Source organism: Abramis brama (genome assembly GCF_963993115.1).
Source record: "Abramis brama genome assembly, chromosome: 10".
Classification (NCBI taxonomy): Eukaryota; Metazoa; Chordata; class Actinopteri; order Cypriniformes; family Leuciscidae; genus Abramis; species Abramis brama.
Window position 1 is genome coordinate 12,707,765 of NC_139972.1, and position 22,623 is coordinate 12,730,387.

Here is a 22,623-nt window from a genome sequence, read left to right on the forward strand (position 1 = left end):
CATCATGACCATATTCCAGCATGACAATGACAAGATTCATCAGCCTCAAACTGTGAAAGAATGGCTGGGAGGAGCATGAAGAATCATTTTCACACATGAATTAGTTCAGAACTTAAATTCATTGAAAGTTTTTGGGTTGTGCTGGAGGAGACTTTACAGAGTGCTGGACTCTTGCATTGTCAATACAAGAGCTTGACCAAAAATTGATGCACCTCTTGATGGAAGACTTTTAATGAATTTAAGGTCTGGACTCAGAGGTGACCATGGACATATATATTCTATTCTATTCTATTCTATTCTATTCTATTCTATTCTATTCTATTCTATTCTATTCTATTCTATTCTATTCTATTCTATTCTATTCTATTCTATTCTATAATACATTTGTTTTTGCAAACCGTTTTCAATTCTGAATTGCACACGTTCCTGGCGTCTATAAATCCTGTGCCGCCACATCTGGTGCACATCTACAACTGTACAGATCAATGGAAAAAACACACTCTGACATTAAATTCACACGCTGCCTTCGAATGCCCTTTAGAAAGGATTGCTTCTGTAGTCTAATCTGGGACACGTGATGAGTTTTTAATATCTGCGAGTGAATAGTTTTGCTTCAGCCTATAAATAACACTGCCAATAGTACACAGAGGATTAAATGACCCTTTCCGTTTCTGATCAATGGTTTTGTGCAGGCTAATAGCTTTATTTCAGACAGCCCTAGAAATCATCTTCTCTGTGAGGAAAACACAGTGTAGCATAATAAACATTTTTGGACATGGTTACACATCACTTCAGTGACATCGAAAGGTCAAAAATAAAAATTCAAAAAATGTCTCTCTCATGACATTCCAAACCCATATCGCAGTTTTTCTTCTGTGGAACATAAATGGTTATTTAGCAGAATGCCTGGTCGCTGATTTCCATACATTGAAACATAAATTGACCACAGCTCAGAAAAAGCATCATAAAAATAGGAAATTTTATGGTGCTTTTTGTCATTTTTGGGTCTTGACAGCCCAAGTCCCCATTCACTTTCATTGTATGGAAAAGAACAGCATAGACATTCTGCTAAACATCTAATTTTGGGTTCTTACAAAAATCTTAGTTTAAAAAAACACAAAACATAACTGAATAAATTGTGACATACTTTTTATTTATGAGTGAGCTGTTGCTTTAAACACTGGCACAAACATCAGTTCCCACGTAATCTTTCCTGCTCTCCCTGTCTATAGTTGTAATCTAGGGCATATTGGTTAAAACAGAAAGCGTTTGATCTATTATTCATGTTACTCTTTCAAGTTTGTATGTATATGCCTTTAAAGCAAGTGCCAAGTTAAAAATATAAGCAAACACAAATGTGTTTACCAGAACGCTGCACGTTTATTGCCACACTTTGACTTTTCTATGGTTATTAAATTAAATTGGTTATCAAATCGATAACCATGCAGTTTTCCCTTTTAAAAATGATCGTAAACCTTTCAGAAGCTGCTTGTTGCCACAAGGTTTTCTCAATGCAATCAATTCAAAAGTCATATTTTTTTCTGCACAAAACCTCTTTCACCTCCAGCGGTCAGACTCCACTCAAACGTCCTCTTTGCTTGGACTGCGTGACCTTTCTCCATGAGATTGGCCCTTTATCCCTGCTCTCTGGCAGCTGTAAACACATTTTCTCTTACCGGCATTACCCTGCACCCTTTGCTTGTGCCCATGTCCTCACCCTCTCTGTGTGCCCTTGCCGTTTCATCCTTCATTTGTCTCTCTTCCCAGGTGGTGGTTCACACCAGAGCCGGTGAGCGACTCTACCGAATCTCTCCTTGGGCAAAGTATGTGACCCAGCATGAGAAGTCCGTCATCTATGATTGGGTACATTGGGACCCTCCTCAACCTTACATTGTAAGTGATTATTTCCCTCCAGCGTCGGTGTGCCACAACCTTTTGTTTTGTAGTTAACTTATCATGAGTTCTGTGTTTCGACCCTTCTGTTTAAAGGGGCTATATGTAGAATTCAGAAACACCTGTTATTAGCGACACCGGTGGCCGTTAAGTGAACTGCGACTGCCAGCAACTTATTGCTCGTGCTCTTGCACACGTAACATACAAGAGACTGAACGTGATTCAAGGCCATGATATACTCAAGGCGAAGTTCTTTTTCGTTGTTTGCTTAGAAGTAAAGTGAAGCTGGAAATACCTTTACAGCGATATACTGTTAACAAACATCCCGTGCCTTCCACGCTGCTGAGAGCGACGTTTAGATGTAAATATGTGCTGCCTGCTTTCCTCTCAATAACAATGACAGCGGTGAAAAAACAGCAGCTAAGAAAGCATCTGATCATAGAGATGTGGATTTTTTTGAACCAACTCTGCGATTCAGCGGCATCATGCTGACAGATGATGTAATTAAAATTACACCGTTATGATAGTGTATATTAAGTATGTTTGAGACTATAGACTATATAGATCTGGCTATGTGAGACTATAGTTTGAATTTAACCCTTTTATTTGCATGACACATTGACATTACAGTATTGAATGGCTCTATAGGCATTTTCCTGAACATTGTATAAGCATTCGTTTCATGAGTCTCCGAACGGATGAGAGGCTCTCAGGAGCATGCGTGAATGTCACATGCTTTTGATTTTACTGGCAAAGACTTCCCGAGTCCTTCACATAAATATCAGTATAGTGGGTTTCATAGACACCATAGAAAGTCGGGGAAAGTCTCGTGTTTTTTTTAAAGTTTCGTTACAAGCTCATCACAAATTGGCATTAAAAAAGTAATTAATACATAAATTCTTACATATACCCCCTTTAAGGATAACTATGTACATGTAATGCATTTTTAATTTAGATGACCCTGTTAAAATAGTATGAAACCTTGAAAAACCTTGAAAAAAGTCAGAATTTTGAGACGTAAACTCAAAGTTTATTTTGTGATTTATAACTCTCCCTTGTGAGATATAAACTCGTGGGAAGTCACAATTACCTTTTTTTTCTTTTTTTTTTAGTTTTTTCAATGGCAAAATAAGCTTCCTACTTTAATAAGGATGTGTGTGCGCGTGTGTGTGTTTGTGTGTATAATTCCTATTAATTGAAGTTTCCAAGCAAAGCAAACTGTCTGAAATCAGGGGGATGAAGAAAATGGCTTTATAAATGCATCATGAGCCATTTCATTGGTTTCTACTTACTGCGATTTTGCTTTAATGTCAAGTCAAGACATTAACATCATCCCCTCAGACTATGAATTATTTATGCTTGTTAATGTCCTCCAGTCATAAGTCATGATATGATGAGAATCTCCAAATTAGCTTCTGTCAGCTCTGTTCAGCGGCTCCATCTTATCTTCGGTTGTATTGGCATGGACTTGTTTCATACTGTGATGTTAAATTTGGATGAAGAATTGTTGCAGAAATATTTCCCTGCTGTCTCTGTGCCAGCACAAGCATCCTCGTCCACAGAAGCCCAGGAGCTTACGGATATACGAGTCCCACGTTGGCATCGCTTCTCCTGAGGGCAAAGTGGCATCCTACAGCAACTTTACACACAACGTGCTGCCCAGGATCAAAGATCTCGGTAAGAGACTGCTTCGTTGACACAAAACTGTTGAGATAATGAGAATCGACTTTCAAAGTTGCTTAATCCTTGATGTTGTGATGTTTAGGGTTTTTTTATTCATTTTTTTATTGGATTTGTTGCTTGTATTTTTTTGTGTGTGTTTTATTTTGTTTCCTTGCTTTAATTATTATCTTTGTCAGTTACATTTCATTCAAATACATTATTTTTTTTAACACATCCTTTATTTTCTTTCTTAGTTTATTTCATTCTTTACTTTATTTTTCATTTAGTTTTGTCACATTTCATTTTGTTGCCTTACATTAATTAGCATATTTGACAGTAACATTTCTTTTTCAAATAATTTTTTTAAAACAAATTATTTTATCTGTACATGTCACCTTGACCGTTTTTATTCATTCAACATTTATAATTTTTCTCTGTGGTCTTTTGAAACTAAATGTTAAACACTTGTCCTTTTTCAACTTTCAATTTAGAATTTGGCATACGCTTTAATACTCTTCTTCCCTCAAATAATTGTTTTAGCTAAACTTTTAAAATGAAAACAAGACATTTGACAATTCAGATGGGGAAGATAATTCATTTCCACAATGTTATGCTCTTAAAAAGAGTTTCACACTTTCATTTTTCTCGGCTAACAAAAGAGGGGGGAGGGGGATATACCAACATCATGGTTTTCTTTTAAAATATTACAGCGGACTATTAAGGTATATTGCAGAATGAATATTATGATCATTTTGTGCAATAGTATATTGCTGTGGCGATGTATCAAAGTACCTTGGAATTACTCATACAGTACTTCACTGCACCACAGTACCATTAATGTACTGTTTTGTAAGGATACAAACATTATTTTTAGCCCAGAGAGAGGTTATATTCTACCTGCCAACATTCCTCCTTCATCACTAAGTATCCGAGCTGCAGTGGTGCTTAAACTGACATTGCCGCATTGATGATGAGCGACTGGCCCTGGTGCCAATGTTCTGGGGAGGCTGTTCTCTCAACCAAGCCCCTTTCTGTAGGTCAACACCCTGTTTACAGGCTTTAGTCGCCGTGTGGAAGTGTTCATTAGTGCTGTCGTGGATGAGGGTTGGAGAGAGGTGTATTTGAGTGTGGCGATGTGTTTTGGAGATGCTTGGGGGTATTTTCAAGTATCCACCAGACACAGAAGATGAGGTTTAGAAGCCTGTGGTTTAGCGATTGGGGTCATATAACAGTTACAAAGATAGTTTCCCCAAAATCCAAAGTTCTGTGGAGAATGTTCTGGTCACACTTTTTTATATAATGAAATGGGAATGGGGACTCTCACTGTCAAAATCGCATGAAATGGAAGTTGCGATTAGTCTTTTCTTCCATATTGTGACATATATACAAGTGAAACATTTTTTTGGGGTAAAAAAAGGTAGGGTGGACTTGATTTTGTCCACGGGGAATTGATTGGTTGGTTGTGGTTTGCTATAGAGCTGGTAAGTCCCGCCCATCCGTAAAACCCCACTGGACCTCTTGGTTGAAAAATCGTCAGTGCAAGTGAAAATTATATTAAAAATTCACAGACAACATATGTTCACATTCATGGCAAAATTCAAACGAGACCAGAAAATAATTATTTTCTCACATTCACTTGCATTGATGATTTTTCAACCTAGAGGTCCAGTGGGGTTAGCGGAAGGGGCGGGACTTACCAGCTCTATTGGTCGATCTCATGTGAGTGACAGGTTGCCCCGCCCACATGCCACTGATGCCAGTAAACACATCATCATTGAAGAGATGTCACTGCAAGAGGGAGAAGGACTTTAAAATATATATATATATATATATATATATATATATATATATATATATATATATATATATATATATATATATATATATATATATATTTATATTTATATATATATATATATATATAAATATATAAATATATATATATATAAATATATACATGATGTGCATGGATGACTCAATCATTTATAATAAATACAGCATAAAAAAACAAAACAAGAATTGTCCATTTTGATTTTATAGTGACTTTATAGTGAAATGGTGGTCCATGCTTCACATGCACTATATTTCAAGAATTCTGAAGCTATTCAAAAGCTTTATATGATGAGCAGGCGTAAATCTCTTATTTAAAATTTCTTACACTTTGTATTTTAATGTTTTGTAATTGATTTTGGGTTTGAATTTAATCACATGGAAATGGGTGGGTTGGTGTTGGTGATGGTGATGGCCTCGTTAAATCAAAATTTCAACTTTAGAATATCACTTTTAGAACTAGAAAATCATAGAAACATGGGATGGATAATTTTGGACAATGCAGACAGATCTGGTATGGAGGGCCACAGAGGCCCCTGAGGGCCCCATCTATATAGGCACAATAATTTTATAGAAATACCTTGGTGGTGGGTTCTTTTGGCATCTCGGAGACAAGGAAATCATGGAAAACTTTCAGGCCAACTCCAGCATGGTGCCTGTGAGTTGCACCACTCGCATTTTCCTCTGAAAATATATATATAAAAAAAGTATGTTTTGCTCGTAGGCAAAACAGAAGTATGTGTGCTTGAATGTTTACATGGAAATTGACCATCTTCCCACGTAAAATCTTACGATGCCATTCGCAAAAACAAATATTATGATAGAATAATTCATGCATATGTTCATGCATTAAAACATATCGTGTCTGTGGCTCCCAGGAGTTCTCATTGTTTTGTGGTAACTGGTTTGCATTTCCCTAGACAACTGTGGCTCTGGCATCTAAAAAGCTAGGAAAAGTGCTCTGTGTGTGCGCGTGAGATGAGGCCCTGGTGCTGTCACACCTCATCAAAAGTCCAAACTTTCTCTGAAGCAGGGCGAGGAAGATAAGCTAGGTAGATAAATAAATAAACCAATCTGCTCAGAAAAAAAAAAGCTATGTGAGACAAGCCTGGATTTTCCCTCTTGAGTCCTTCCTGTACAGTTTCAAAGCGGTGTCAGTGCAGCTACAGCTTGCGTGGGGGAACGAAATGCTGGTTTTGTGGCTGATCCGGGCTGATAACACTTGCTTGTGACCCGATGAGTCATTCAGACGGTGCGTCCCAGTGGCCCTTTGTGTTCGCATAAAAGACCTGACTTCTGTAGTGGACACTTACTGGACAGAGAAAAAAAGCCATTTCGTTGGGTTTGACGGTTGCCGCTGTACCTCAGTATTTGTTGTAGTTGTAGTGTTGTCCTGTCAAGGGGTTGAGTGTTGTATAATATCCTCTCGTTAACGAAAGCAGTTGTTTATGAATTATGTGAAGCCATCGTACTCTGCGTGGGCATTTCGAACACACTGCCATGAGGGCTACACAAATTCAGTAACAGCAGAATTTGTACTTTTTTGGCTCCCACATGTTTATTTTGCATGAAAACTTAGCTAAAAATCACAACAAAAAGTTTGCTGTAGCCAAAAATCTGTTTTTTAACAAATACATGTAGCATCTTAAAAGATTTGAAGCTTCTTTAAAGAGTAGTTCATCCAAAAATGAAAATGCTCTCATTTACTCACCTGTATGCGTCATGCCATGTAAATATCCACACTTTTATTCTTCCGTTGAATAAGAGATTAGATATTTTAAAGCAAATACGTTTACAAAATAAATTAAGACATATTAGAATTATATTTTTTTCATATCTTGATTTTTTTTTTTTTTTTTACAGTAAAATATTACAATAATATTTGGTTAAATTTTAATTCAGTCATTTGTTTATATTATTTTGTTGTGTTTTATATTATTTTTAATATTGTTGTTGTTGTCATATTGATATATAATCACATTCACAAATCATTTTCAGTCCTGTTTTTATATATATACACATTTATAAATACACATTTATATATTTTTATATATATATATATATATATATATATATATATATATATATAAAAATATATAAATGTGTATATATATATTTTTATTCAGTAATGTATTTTATGATTTTTTTTTATATATATTTTTTTAATATTATTGTTGTTGTTGTTGTTGTTGTTGTTGTCATATTGATATATAATCATAAAATATTAGCAGCCCTAATTCTTTTAAATAATTTTTTTTGCAAACAAAACAAGCAGAGCAAAGAGCTGAGCAAACATGGAGCTAAAAAAAATGGTATTTTAAATTGCAATCGCAGTGTTTATCAGTCTTTTATCAATTTTTTTCACATAACCGTGCAGCCCTAGGGGATTTTTATATTTCATTAGTGAGTTCCACTAAAATGACCATAAAACTTTTCCAGATCACTCATACATTATATTACATATCTTCTGAAGCCATATGATAGCTTTGTGTGATGAAAAGACGGAAATGTATCTGTGCCTGGAGTCACTGGAGTTGACCAACCTGTTCATTCAAAAGAACATGATATGTTCACACTGATTCGATCCGAGTTCAGCTCACTGACTTGAACAGTCTTCAGAATATCTAATTTTCCACTAAAGAAAGAAATTCATATTAGGAACAGCATGTGAATGAGCAAACATTGACAAAATATGCTAATAATCACTGCTCTCTTTATTGCCATACACACAGGTTATAACTGTATTCAGATGATGGCGATCATGGAACATGCCTACTACGCTAGCTTCGGTTACCAGGTCACGAGTTTCTTCGCAGCATCAAGGTAAATATATCTGAAACTGGAAAATGTTCAAATCCATTTTTTAATAAATCTTGTTTTAAAGCTAAAGTTAAAAGCAGTTCAACTTTTAAAAAATGTGTCTCAATAACTTGTGTTTTTTTCTATGTAAACATGCTCTCGACCAGTGGTTCCCAACTTTTTTTTTTAACAAAGCCTCGTTAACTGAAATCATATGACTTTAGCAGTTCGATACGCACTCCGAATCACTGGTTCGAAACAAAGGTTTCGAAGCTTCACGATGCGTGTTTCGAAAGCGCCCATCACTGCTCGTGGCTCACGCTGGAAAGCTTTTCTAATATTAACGCGTGTCCCAAAGCTCTTGCCTGATCATAACCCTTCTTTTTCCTGTGAAATTCCTCTGATCTTTTTGTCTTTTGTAATGTGTCTCAGCCATCTCTCTTTCTTCAAATTTTCTTTCTTTCATGAGTGGACACGCCCCCTACTGCTGATTGGCTCAATCTCTCTCTCCTCCCTATCATGAGTGGACACACCCCTTACTGCTGATTGGCTCACTCTCTCTCTCCTCCCTATCATGAGTGGACACACCCCCTACTGCTGATTGGCTCACTCTCTCTCCTCCCTATCATGAGTGGACACGCCCCCTACTGCTGATTGGCTCAATCTCTCTATCCTCCCTATCATGAGTGGACACGCCCCCTACTGCTGATTGGCTCACTCTCTCTCCTCCCTATCATGAGTGGACACGCCCCCTACTGCTGATTGGCTTCAAGTGTGTTGTGCTGTTCAGTCCGATCCACTTTCAACAGCATTTCTCAGAACTCTGAGTCAAAGATAAAAAAAAAAACACCTAGAAAATCAACTGTCGGGCACACTTGTTGACACTCACTGGACACCCAATGGTACCGGCCACTCATTTTCATTTTCAGAATGTTTAAAATGAGGTAAGTGTAACACTCCTCAGTAAAAACTCTAGGCGCGCACACTTCTTGAAGACTCTGTGGCCCCAAATCACAGAGAGGCGCCTCTGACGGGGCCGATAATCTCCCTGTAAACACATTTGCAGTTAATCCTGTGGAGAGGTAGAGACCTCAGATAAAGGAAGACAGGCCGGAATTCTTTATTTATGTGCTTTTATTCCGTCGGTCGCCCTTACCAGCTAGCGCTGGCGACAGCCTATAGTGCGAGTATAATGTATACAGAGTAATTTCACCCATGATTGATCTCCCTGAGCCGTTTAAAAAGTGCAAGGTCTGGATGCTGGGAAGGGGCGGAGGCCGAGGGGAGGGGTATTGTTGTGTCCCGTTTGCCGGGGGAAAGCGATATGATGATAGCTGGAGGACAGATGAAGCTTCATGGAGCAATTATACGAAGGAGATACGTGAGGTAGCGCTGATGGAAACGCGCCACTCTCGCCCTTTGTTCCACAAGGAGCAATATGTCACCCCGAATGGAGGCTTTGACCTCTGCTCAGCGTCCATGACGGTGTAAACGATCTGAGATTGATTTTTATTTACTGCCATATTTGTTTGTTTTTACACGGCAATTGGGCCGCACAGTTGATGTATTCGCACTGCTGCTATTGCTAAACACAGCTGTTGTGTAGGGGGACGTCTTTCTGAGATAAGCACACACACATATGTTGTGTGGCAGAACTGGGATGGTATCCAGGAGGTTGTAAGTTCGAATCCCTTTAGGGGCGATCCATTACGTATCACCACTGTGCCACTTTAAAGGGACTTTATTTGGCATTTGTTTGAGCAGCTGAACATGTCAACTGGCTTAGCCGATGGATCCATCATACCTGATCTTCTTGATATTAGCCTGAAAAAAAAAAAGCTTATAAAGGAAAGCACAATTTAGTTTTTATTTCCATTCCATTTAGTTCATCCTTTCAGTTTAGTTTAGTTTTTGTTATTTTTTGTTATTTTTTTTAAATGACATATAATTAAATTTCTCAGGGCCATGTTATTGCAGTTTTCATGTTGAAATTACAAATCTAAAATATATTATTACAAACATTGTTGGGTGTAATGCATTATCAAGTAATTAATTACTGTAATTTAGTTACTTATCCCTTGCGAAAAAGTAAAGTAATGGATTACTCTTAATTTTTCTGTAATTTAATTAGTTACTTCTGATGTAATTGCGTTAAATACTGTATAGACTATAGAACAATTATGTATAAAACAATAGTGAATTTAACATCAAAATTAAATGCCAGATGTATACTTTTAATGTAACCTTCTCCCTTTAAATGCTTTGGTCAGTTCGAGAATAATCTGCAGTTTTATTTTATTTATTTGAAAGAATTAAAAGAGAAGTTTATTCATGTCAGTTCTTGTACTGTTCAACTGGTTAAGGTTGATATGGGATTTAGAAAGTAATAAGTAATGCTTTAATACTTTTTAGAGAGAGTAATTAGTAAAGTAATCTAATTACACTGTTTAAGATAATTGGTAGCTAGTAATTAATTACATTTTTAGAGTTCCTTGCCTTACACTGATTACAAATATATTTGAAAACCTTTTTATTTTATTTTATATTATATAATTTTGGAGTAGTTAAAATTTATTTTAGTTTAGTTTAACTTCTATTTTCTTCCATTTTATTTGATTTCATTTTTTTAAAATAAAAGTTGATACATTTAAATAAAAATAAAAATATTAATTAATTGTAAATACAATAACATTATTATTCATGTCTTTTCAAATATAATTGATGCCTTTTGAAGTGTTTAAAGCCTTAAAAGAAATCATATAGGCCTTGAGATGAGAATGAAGCTACATGTACAAAACAGACAAATTATGACAATTAATCGACAGCCATCATTACTCCAACAATGTCTCAACATTTTCTTGAGCACATCTTGAAGAGAGCAGATGTTCTGTATTCTGCAAGCCTACGTGTGCATCTTGTGTATTGCAATATACCCCAAAAGGTATCTCTGCACTTTTCAAAAGAATTGGGCTTAACACCCAAACTACTGCTAGATTCAAGCTCATCCCAAGAATAAGATCATACAGCTTGACAGACAACCTCTGCCCAGACTGCTCTGATATCTGCCTTCATCTGTTCTTCTCTCTCTCTCTCTCTCTCCAGTCGTTTTGGCACCCCAGAGGAACTCAAGGAGCTGATTGACGTGGCTCACTCTCTGGGTATCATCGTCCTGCTTGATGTGGTGCACAGCCACGCTTCCAAGAACACCGAGGACGGGCTGAACCGCTTTGACGGCTCTGACTCCTGTTTCTTCCACAGTGGGCCCCGTGGAGTACACAGCCTCTGGGATAGCAGACTCTTCAACTACTCTAGGTGAGACTAAAGTTTGTTTTTCACATTTCAAACACCCCACGCTTCACATAAGTTACTCTGCTCTCTCCTCATACAACACCTTTTGTTACACGGCGTTGTGTAACAATACAAGCTCTGTTCTAAAATCTAGGCTCTGTTCCAATAGCTAGTGAGCTGCTTACAGAAGGCTTTCGACTGGAAGGCTGTTCCAATAATTATTTTGCTTTCTAAGATGCCTTGTTTTTTTATTCTCCAGGGCTGAAGACGCTCTTTAGAAACTACTGTACAGTGGAAATGTAGCATTTAACTAATGCGGCATTCACGGCATGTCGCAGTTATCGTAATTACGAGATGACAACATGTGACGTTTTACTCTGAGATGATCGTGCAACACAACAGGCTCTTCCCTGGTTTGTAATGGTTTTTGAAGCTCCAAAAAGCTCATCCATCCATCATAAAAGTAATCCATATGACTCCAGTGGGTTAATAAAGGCCTTCTGAGAGCGAAGCAATTGTTTTTTTTAAGAAAAATATCCATATTTAAAAACGCATGTTCATGAGAGATTCGAGTTCCGGCGGAAGGGTGACCTCTGACCCGACCTATGACCGGACGTAGCTCCTCTTCTCTTATATCGAAATCCTCTGACTTTTTTCTTTAAAACTTCTCGTTTTAGACTTCTAATTCGTGACCGGTGTTTTGTTTTGCTCTATCATATCTGGATCCACGTTCGTCAATTCTTACATAAGATTACGGCATATACAGTGGGGAGAACAAGTATTTGATACACTGCCGATTTTGCAGGTTTTCCCACTTACAAAGCATGTAGAAGTCTGTAATTTTTATCATAGGTACTCTTCAACTGTGAGTGATGGAATCTAAAACAAAAATCCAGAAAATCACATTGTATGATTTTTAAGTAATTAATTTACATTTTATTGCATGACATAAGTATTTGATACATCAGAAAATCAGAACTTAATATTTGGTACAGAAACCTTTGTTTGCAATTACAGAGATCATACGTTTCCTGTAGTTCTTGACCAGGTTTGCACACACTGCAGCAGGGATTTTGGCCCACTCCTCCATACAGACCTTCTCCAGATCCTTCAGGTTTCGGGGCTGTCGCTGGGCAATACGGACTTTCAGCTCCCTCAAAAGATTTTCTATTGGGTTCAGGTCTGGAGACTGGCTAGGCCACTCCAGGACCTTGAGATGCTTCTTACGGAGCCACTCCTTAGTTGCCCTGGCTGTGTGTTTCGGGTCGTTGTCATGCTGGAAGACCCAGCCACGACCCATCTTCAATGCTCTTACTGAGGGAAGGAGGTTGTTGGCCAAGATCTCATGATACATGGCCCCATCCATCCTCCCCTCAATACAGTGCAGTCATCCTGTCCCCTTTGCAGAAAAGCATCCCCAAAGAATGATGTTTCTACCTCCATGCTTCACGGTTGGGATGGTGTTCTTGGGGTTGTACTCATCCTTCTTCTTCCTCCAAACACGGCGAGTGGAGTTTAGACCAAAAAGCTCTATTTTTGTCTCATCAGACCACACGACCTTCTCCCATTCCTCCTCTGGATCATCCAGATGGTCACTGGCAAACTTCAGACGGGCCTGGACATGCGCTGGCTTGAGCAGGGGGACCTTGTGTGCGCTGCAGGATTTTAATCCATGATGGCGTAGTGTGTTACTAATGGTTTTCTTTGAGACTGTGGTCCCAGCTCTCTTCAGGTCATTGACCAGGTCCTGCCGTGTAGTTCTGGGCTGATCCCTCACCTTCCTCATGATCATTGATGCCCCACGAGGTGAGATCTCGCATGGTGCCCCAGACCGAGGGAGATTGACCGTCATCTTGAACTTCTTCCATTTTTTAATAATTGCGCCAACAGCTGTTGCCTTCTCACCAAGCTGCTTGCCTATTGTCTTGTAGCCCATCCCAGCCTTGTGCAGGTCTACAATTTTATCCCTGATGTCCTTACACAGCTCTCTGGTCTTGGCCATTGTGGAGAGGTTGGAGTCTGTTTGATTGAGTGTGTGGACAGGTGTCTTTTATACAGGTAACGAGTTCAAACAGGTGCAGTTAATACAGGTAATGAGTGGAGAACAGGAGGGCTTCTTAAAGAAAAACTAACAGGTCTGTGAGAGCCGGAATTCTTACTGGTTGGTAGGTGATCAAATACTTATGTCATGCTATAAAATGCAAATTAATTATTTAAAAATCATACAATGTGATTTTCTCTACATGCTTTGTACAGTGAGGAAAATAAGTATTTGAACACCCTGCTATTTTGCAAGTTCTCCCACTTAGAAATCATGGAGGGGTCTGAAATTGTCATCGTAGGTGCATGTCCACTGTGAGAGACATAATCTAAAAAAAAATCTCGCAATACATGGCCCTGGTCATCCTCTCCTTAATACAGTGCAGTCGCCCTGTCCCATGTGCAGAAAAACACCCCCAAAGCATGATGCTACCACCCCCATGCTTCACAGTAGGGATGGTGTTCTTGGGATGGTACTCATCATTCTTCTTCCTCCAAACACGTTTAGTGGAATTATGACCAAAAAGTTCTATTTTGGTCTCATCTGACCACATGACTTTCTCCCATGACTCCTCTGGATCATCCAAATGGTCATTGGCAAACTTAAGACGGGCCTTTACATGTGCTGGTTTAAGCAGGGGAACCTTCCGTGCCATGCATAATTTCAAACCATGACGTCTTAGTGTATTACCAACAGTAACCTTGGAAACGGTGGTCCCAGCTCTTTTCAGGTCATTGACCAGCTCCTCCCGTGTAGTTCTGGGCTGATTTCTCACCTTTCTTAGGATCATTGAGACCCCACGAGGTGAGATCTTGCATGGAGCCCCAGTCCGAGGAAGATTGACAGTCATGTTTAGCTTCTTCCATTTTCTAATGATTGCTCCAACAGTGGACCTTTTTTCACCAAGCTGCTTGGCAATTTCCCCGTAGCCCTTTCCAGCCTTGTGGAGGTGTACAATTTTGTCTCTAGTGTCTTTGGACAGCTCTTTGGTCTTGGCCATGTTAGTAGTTGGATTCTTACTGATTGTATGGGGTGGACAGGTGTCTTTATGCAGCTAACTACCTCAAACAGGTGCATCTAATTTAGGATAATAAATGGAGTGGAGGTGGACATTTTAAAGGCAGACTAACAGGTCTTTGAGGGTCAGAATTCTAGCTGATAGACAGGTGTTCAAATACTTATTTGCAGCTGTATCATACACATAAATAGTTAAAAAATCATATATTGTGATTTCTGGATTTTTTTTTTAGATTGTCTCTCACAGTGGACATGCACCTACGATGACAATTTCAGACCCCTCCATGATTTCCAAGTGGGAGAACTTGCAAAATAGCAGGGTGTTCAAATACTTATTTTCCTCACTGTAAGTAGGAAAACCTGCAAAATCAGCAGTGTATCAAATACTTGTTCTCCCCACTGATGCATAAAGGCATTTGTTAACCCACTGGAGTCGTATGGATTATTTGTATGATGGATGGATGCGCTTTTTGGAGCTTCAAAAACTCGGGCTCTATTCAGTGCCATTACGAAGCTGGGAAGAGCCAGGATAAATTATGGGTTAATTTAAATTTTTGGGTGAAATATTCCTTTAATACATTTTCTTTGCTCTAATTTTGCCTAAATTAATACCAACCATTCAAGTTTATTGTTCTGGAACTGTGTGTGTGTGTGTGTGTGTGTGTGTGTGTGTGTGTGTGTGTGTGTGTGTGTCTGTGTGTGTGTGTGTGCTCTTGAGCTGTGCTCACAGGTTATATCTCTGTAATTAATAATGTGGCATGGAATTATGCTTCCATAATTAGTTCACCTCATCAGCACTTTTGTTTGCCCATAATCAAGCATTAACATGTCCTTATCTCACGCAACGGAATATTCATGTAAAATTCTTAAAGCGTTTTAAATATGCTTTCTGTTTATGAATAATCATTGCAGCATTTGCCTATTTAGACTCATTCATCTCTGAAAACAAAGAGACAATGCTAAAGAGCTAAGAGGCTTAGAAATGTGGAGCCCACAGTAGACCAAGTGAAAGGATTCGCTCTGTCATTATTTTCTCACCCTCATGTCCTTCCAAACTCGCTTGACTTTCTTCCATCAAACATAAAAGGAGATCTTTACACTGCTTAAAACGGTTTGGGATGACATGATGACTTTTTATTTATGGGTGATCTGTCCCTTTAAATACCAAGGTCAAATCAACTTGTTGCAGTTACTGTAGATTTAAGGCAAGTAGCTGGAACTTATATTCGACCGGTCAGATCATTACAGATAAAAATGCATTGTATTTCTGTAGCCATTAGTTTTTCATCACAACCATATTCCAGCTAATATGTTAATTTCCGTTTCTTTTCTTTTTTTCCCCCAAACCCATACTGAGCGAGTCTTTAAATTGGAACACCTACTGTACTCTATTTGCCTCTGGCGGTATTCCCACTGCACCGTCTTGGGCTGACAGCAATTACTTCAATGTTGTATATGAAACCTCTCTGCCAAAGCGCAGTGTGAATTCTCCATCAGCATGTCCTTCCTCATCATTCACTGCTTTTGTCTCTGATGTTAAATATGCTCTCTAAAATTCAACTAATCACTTTCGAAATGCAATAATTGCCACGCTGTTCTGTTTCAAATAAATGTTGCCCATTTAAAAATTGATCGGATATTTTTTCTATTGGTGATCTCAAACTGATTCAGAACAAGTGGAAGAGTGAATTATACAGACTCGTCTATAAGTCGATGTAATAGAATGGTAATGTGTTTTATGTATCTCTCTCTACATCGTCGGACACATAACAGTAATTGATATGATTAGCCTTTGGCTTGACTACGTTATCAAACAGCTAATAATGTGTTGCTAATGTTACACAAACCATGTTCCTGTTTCCCATCTCAGAGTCAGACAGCTGATTTCTAAAACTAGCATAGACATAGACACTTTAACAACATTAAAAACTTGATTTTCACCACGGGGGTCTTTAAGGTTTATCTTTTAGAGTATTTTGCTTTTATTTGTACAGGACAGTATAGAGTAAGTATAGTGTAGACCGAAAGTTTGTTTTATGCAAATAATCAATTTTACTATTTTTAATTGTTAGAATTTCTGCTAATAGAAGTCTAGTATAAGCATAACTTACTAGTTACTAGTAATAGGTGATCATGTGCAATCAGCCCATTTTGGATTTTTATGGCTTTTTTATCAACTTCAAATGTGATTTAAAAACTGGCTTTTTATAAAAAATTATACATTTAAATAATGTATTAATTAATGTAACTAATACTATTCATAACCATTACTTTAGATATGTGTAAATCAACATATGAACTTTAATATAACAGCCACAGGTGTGTTTAAATCAGCTATTGTAAAATGAACATGACACGTCCAATCAGATTGTAGAGCTGGAAATGTGTTTTGGGAATTGTTTTCACCTCATTCTGAACTCTGCAGGTCTTTGTATGTTGAACATGCATTAGATTTTTAAGTTATGAGTGACTTTCTTTTTGAATCAAAAATATCACATTCTTTTTGTTTTTGTGCACTCATAAAAGTATTTCCACCTGTATACAGAATCGACATTCAGAACACTCAAGCATGAAATTTTCACTTATTCGTCGGAGCAAAAGATCTTAGGTAGGTGAAATGGATCTCGAGAGATGCTCTTGACACCTGGCGGAATAGAAAGTTCATTTTGGGTTTGCTTCTGACAGGTTTCATTTAGAGTATCTGTTTTCTTTCTGATGGAAAAGAACTTCAGTGTTTTTTGTTCTCGAAAACAAACTTTACAAATTAGAGCAAACTGTAGGAGTGTTTCAAAAAAAAAAAAAAAAAACTGTTTGGTTTGCTGTCAAAACAGAGTTGACACTTAACTAGGCTTTTTTAAGCAAATCTGATATACCAAATCACAATTTTGACATCAAGCATATCTGTATAATATGTGTGAATACTGTTTACAATTGGCAGTGCATAATTGGAAGACAAAGAGCTAAAAAAAAAAAAAAAAAACTTGTCTTTTATGGCTGATGGTTAACATGTTTGCTCATTAATATCTATAAGGATGTTTGTGTGAAACAGCTGTAAGTTTCTGAAATTGTTTCAGTTTTGTGTTTTTATTTTGGGAAGCCGTGATGGAGTCTATGCAGACAGGCGCTTATTGAAGGACGGGGTAGTTAAAAACATATAAAAATAAAAATAAAAAAAAGGGTTCAGCAGCAATAAAATGGTACGTTTTAATATAAAGCTTGTTTATTTTGACCCTTGTCAAATACTGAATTTTATTATGGAGATGTTTTTGCCAGTAAAATTACATAAAAAAAAGCAGCAAATGTAAATCCACAATTGAAAATTAAATTAATAAAAAGCATCAAGCATATAGAAAAGTAATCCCTACTGAATAGTATTAAATAATTTTAGGCTCTTTAAAGCTTAAACAAACATTATAAGCGGACCAAACTATAATCAAGTATAAACATGAATAAATGTATGTGTAGCCTATAAGTCTGAATTTAATGCCCATAGCATTTGCATTGTCTTTTAATTGCATTCTGCTCTGATTATCATTCAGTAACAGCTGGAGTTTTTTCTTTCTTTTTTTTTTGGCATCAACACCGGCTGTTTAACATTTAATGTCATTTTCCCTAGAAAGCAATGACATTATCCTTTTATTTTACAGCTCGGAAACGTGCAGATCCCTGGTCAAGAGCACATACATTTGAAACAAAACGAACAAAGCCCATGTATGACAGTCTACATCTAACAGTGTGTGTTTTAATGCTAGCTTAACACGTATCAGACATGCCCTGTGAGATTTTCAGTAATGAAAGACTTGAACTGAACAACAGCAAATTGACATAAATGGGTCTTAAATTTGTAGTAGCTCGGAGTGCCCTTTTGTGTCCCAGTATCAGAGACGTGTTTACAATCCTTTGCTCTGAACAGTTCTGGCTTCCAGTCAAACACACAATGTATGCGGCTCCACGGATGCCGCCCAACGCTCTGTTCTCCAAATCATTACTGTCATCACAGCGGTAAGCTCTACAAAAGAGTATGCCACTTTAACCGCTAGCTGGCTCTGACCCTAATGGCCCTCACGGTAAACCCGAACCTTTTGATTGGAGCTCTCGCGGCGCGTGATAATTAAGTTTCTCTTCTTCTCCTTCCACGTCTGTAAGCTCATCTCGTCACACATTAAGAGACAGACCGGCCGCCTCCGTGGAGTCTATCAATGCCTTTTTGAACCCACATTTAATAAGCGCATGCCAAAAGCTGCTGCCGCCAATACATTATCCAGTGTTAGTGTCAGACGGCGCAGAGATTCTGTAATAAGAGCCAAGCTGCAGTTTCAATACTTATTGAGCTTGTGCCGTTTTCAGAGGGACTCATTAAACGCGCAGCAGACATATGCCACAACCAGCAGCCATCTGAAGAGTCATTTGTAAAAGCCTGGAGGAACGCCCTGGTGTCATTGCCGGTTCATTTGTCTGTTTTTCTTGTTGCTGCTTGTTTGGATGCATCTCGGTGTCGGGCTCTCTATTAATTCCTGCTTATGAAACGCAGAAAGGGACGTCCCTGCCGACTGTGAAGGCTCAGCATTGTTAAATCAAACAACTTTTATACAAACAATCAGAAAGCGTTGGCGAAGTTACCAATGTTTGTTTGTTTTGTTTTTTTGGATGAGGGACCATTCTTGATCAACCATTCATTATGGAATTACTTTCCTGGTACTAAGACGTTTCAAGACCAAATCGTTGGCTGGAAGAAAACAAGTCAAATGGTCTTGAGAGTGTACTTGACCTTGAAAGGTGGGGGTGGTGGGTCAGGTGGAGAATAATCCTTCACATTCAACCACATGCTTTGTTGGTTACATCAGATCCACATATACTAGCAAGCAAGCATCTACTGTCGGAGCCATTACAGACAAAAAGCTCTGACAAACAGCCCAACCTGAGTTCAAGTCCCGGCTCGATGTCCATTCCTGATCCCACTTCTCTCTCTCCTCTCATTTCTTCATGTCTCCTCTAAATTATATCAATTATAGGCTAAAATGCCCAAAAAATCCAACTTAAAAAGAGCAAGCCCCTGCTGTAGAACTTTGCTGGTTGTTCGGGCAAAATCCTATCATTGAGATTTGTGTTTTTTGTTCTATCAGAACCGTCTATTAAAATTCATGACAAATTATGTAATAAGATCTAGTTTCCATGTTTGCCTCATCTTCAACATGTAGAACCCATCGTTTTGACATGCAAAAGTCATTAACACAAGGTGATTTTATGGAAACATCTGGTGCATAATCTGTTTAGCTCTGTTAAGCTCCGTGTCTCGATGGCATCTACAGGGAAATGCGAACAGCCAGTGTTTGAGATCTTGTGGTAGAGATCTAACTAGCCCAGAGACATCCGCTGGGCCGCACTTCATGGCTTCCTGTGGCTCCTCTAATAGGCTGTTTCAAAGAGCTGCAAGGACACCTTGTGAAGGCGAGTAAATTAATCCTCTGTGCCGCCACGACGCTCCTCTCCACCCATCTCCTGAAGGGCAGGCACACTTCCTCTTGGCCATCGCCAACGTCTGCCCTCTCTCTGGCGCTCGAGAGGTCTCAGATGTGTGACTTCAGAAGGCTCTTTCCACGCTTATCCATCCCTTCTTCCAGTGTCCTGCTGTATTGGCTCATTTGCATCCATTTTTCATCAGTCATCACCGGAAATCCCTCTGCACATCAAACGGAGCCAGACCCGAGGCTAGCTTCTTTTGTGGTCTCACATTTCGATCGTGCATTACATTCACCAATGCTATTGCTCTTTTTTTCAAATCTGAACTAAGAGGAATGCGCAGGTTTAATGACTTTATGGGGCACGCTTGGTATGCTGTGCAATAAGCGTGAATTATACTTGGCCTTTGTGAAAGATTTCCAGTGACAACAGTGGATAAAGTTCATGAGGTTCCCCAGCCACGTTTCCACAGAATATTCATTCCACATCAGAACACGTTGCATGTTCACCCAACACCTCTCCGTGAGACTTAATAAACTTTCTATTGAGACAAATGCCTGGAATTCACCAGAGGCACACTGGATGCAGATGAAGAATGCTAATTCTGACAGTTTTGGATGAATTCCAGAGCCCTCTATGCAACAACAACAAAAAAATAAAAAATTATACGACGATGGCACTTGTCACATCATTTTGTCCAGGTGTTATCCATCTCTTCCCCAATAAACATTAATCTGCGCTGCTTGTCTCTTATTGAATGAGTGAAGAAGCCGTTTTGCAGATAGGACAGGCGCAGCATGTGAGATGCGTGAAATGAGGTGCCTCAACCGTCGTTTCCCACAAGGCCCGGCTGTTTGCCATCTCTCAGACTGTCAGATGCCGTCGTTTCACCGCTGCGCCTTGTGTGAAATGACCTGTCAAGGTTGTAAATTTATTTGTCCTCATGCAGGTTGACTGTAATGTTGAGGATACAGGGATTTATACCTTTCCTCTTCCTGCGATCTTCCTTACACCTGAGACTGGATAACAATATCAGGTAGAGCAAATGCAAATAAGGTCAGTGTATCCCCGTTGAGAGATTATCCTCGGTTTTAGAGTATTCTTGTAGTGTTAATTCGTGACTGTCTGTGAACCAGTGCTTATGACGTATTAGGCATACTGTGAAGCAAGGTCATTTTATGTTTATCATCACACTTGTCTTTTTCCTGTCATTCTTTCCCCAAGGATACATGTGGTGTTGAGGCAGATTATCAGCTATTTGGCTTTCTGGAAATGTCACATGGCTTTTTTCTTTCTTGCACTGAAAGGCTTGACTACCAATGCATGGCATTTCATTGATATTCACTGTGTATGTTGTCATTGAATGCTCATGGTAAATGGTAGCGATGTTGGGAAATCACGAAGGGAGACTCGTAATCAAATGAAACAGCATTTTACCGTCCTTCCAGACACCCTTGAAATTGTATGTAATCTGGTTAAGGCGAAAACTGGCCCATTTGTCATTTTCTAGCCATAGTGTTGTCAGTAACTGGTTCCTTCACCTCAGCGATACTCAACACGCTGGCCTCAAGCCATTTGGTGGCCTGTGTGATATCAACATTGTGGTAACTGCAATTTACAGTACTGTGTTCATTCTATGTTAACCCTATAAAGTTGATATATTATCCTATAGATTTATGACTTTGTAAGACCTTTCCCCCAAAACGTATATGTTCTACTGCATGTCTTCTGCTCCCCCTAGTGAATTATCCATGCTCTTCAGAAAGTTGAAGTATACTTTTAATATGATTTCTGAAATGTCCACTTATCACAATGCATGTGTCTTTTTGCTTGGAGGTCTTTGCTGATTTACTGTAGGCAACTGCAAGATTAACTTTTTAGGGCCCAAGCACAGATGGTGCGAGGACCCCCTTGGAATTGCTTGTTGTCATTTGCTTTTTCAAGATGACTGTTTACTAAATTTAATCTTATGCTTAATTAATATTTCATTCCTTATATATATATATATATATATATATATATATATATATATATATATATATATATATATAGAGAGAGAGAAAATCATGTTAAATGTGGATCAAACACAAAACCGCAAGTGTTGGACATATTCATTTTTAGTCATCATTGTCATTCTTTATGATGTGGTATGCTCATCATAATAAACACGATCAATTAATTTAATCAAATTATTTTTCATTTTATTATGATATATTTGGAGTAGGACCTGTTATTTATCTATGCAATATATTTTATATACACATATTTTATCTAATTGATTTCTACTTAATTTTATTTATATTTTCATGTTGTAAATCCTATATATTCTATATTTTTAAATATATTTGACTTATTTTGTCTAAATGTTCAATAGACAAATCACATTTTATTTTTTAAACTTTACAGTTTTAGGTTAATATTTATGTTCGCTTGTTCATTGTTATTTCCTGTTCGCTTATGAAGCGTTAATTTAAGCGTTAATATCAAATTTAACTTAAAATCTTTAAATGTATGTAGAAATTACCAACCAAGATTATTAACAATTAGAACCAATTACTCCATTAGAACCAATTACAACCAATTACTCTGCTTACCTCATTAATATAAAAGAACTAGTTAAATTAAGTGCGGCC

The 22,623-nt window shown here is 38.0% G+C and overlaps 1 protein-coding gene across 1 annotated transcript in view; it reads left to right on the forward strand.

The window, feature by feature from the left end:
* gbe1b (glucan (1,4-alpha-), branching enzyme 1b) overlaps positions 1–22,623 on the forward strand; it is a 134,578-nt gene that overhangs the window by 31,344 nt on the left and 80,611 nt on the right. The window contains exons 4-7 of the mRNA XM_084126694.1: positions 1,768–1,893; positions 3,435–3,570; positions 8,118–8,208; positions 11,287–11,496. Coding sequence (XP_083982820.1) covers positions 1,768–1,893; positions 3,435–3,570; positions 8,118–8,208; positions 11,287–11,496 — 563 coding nt within the window. The remainder of the gene's footprint in view (positions 1–1,767; positions 1,894–3,434; positions 3,571–8,117; positions 8,209–11,286; positions 11,497–22,623) is intronic.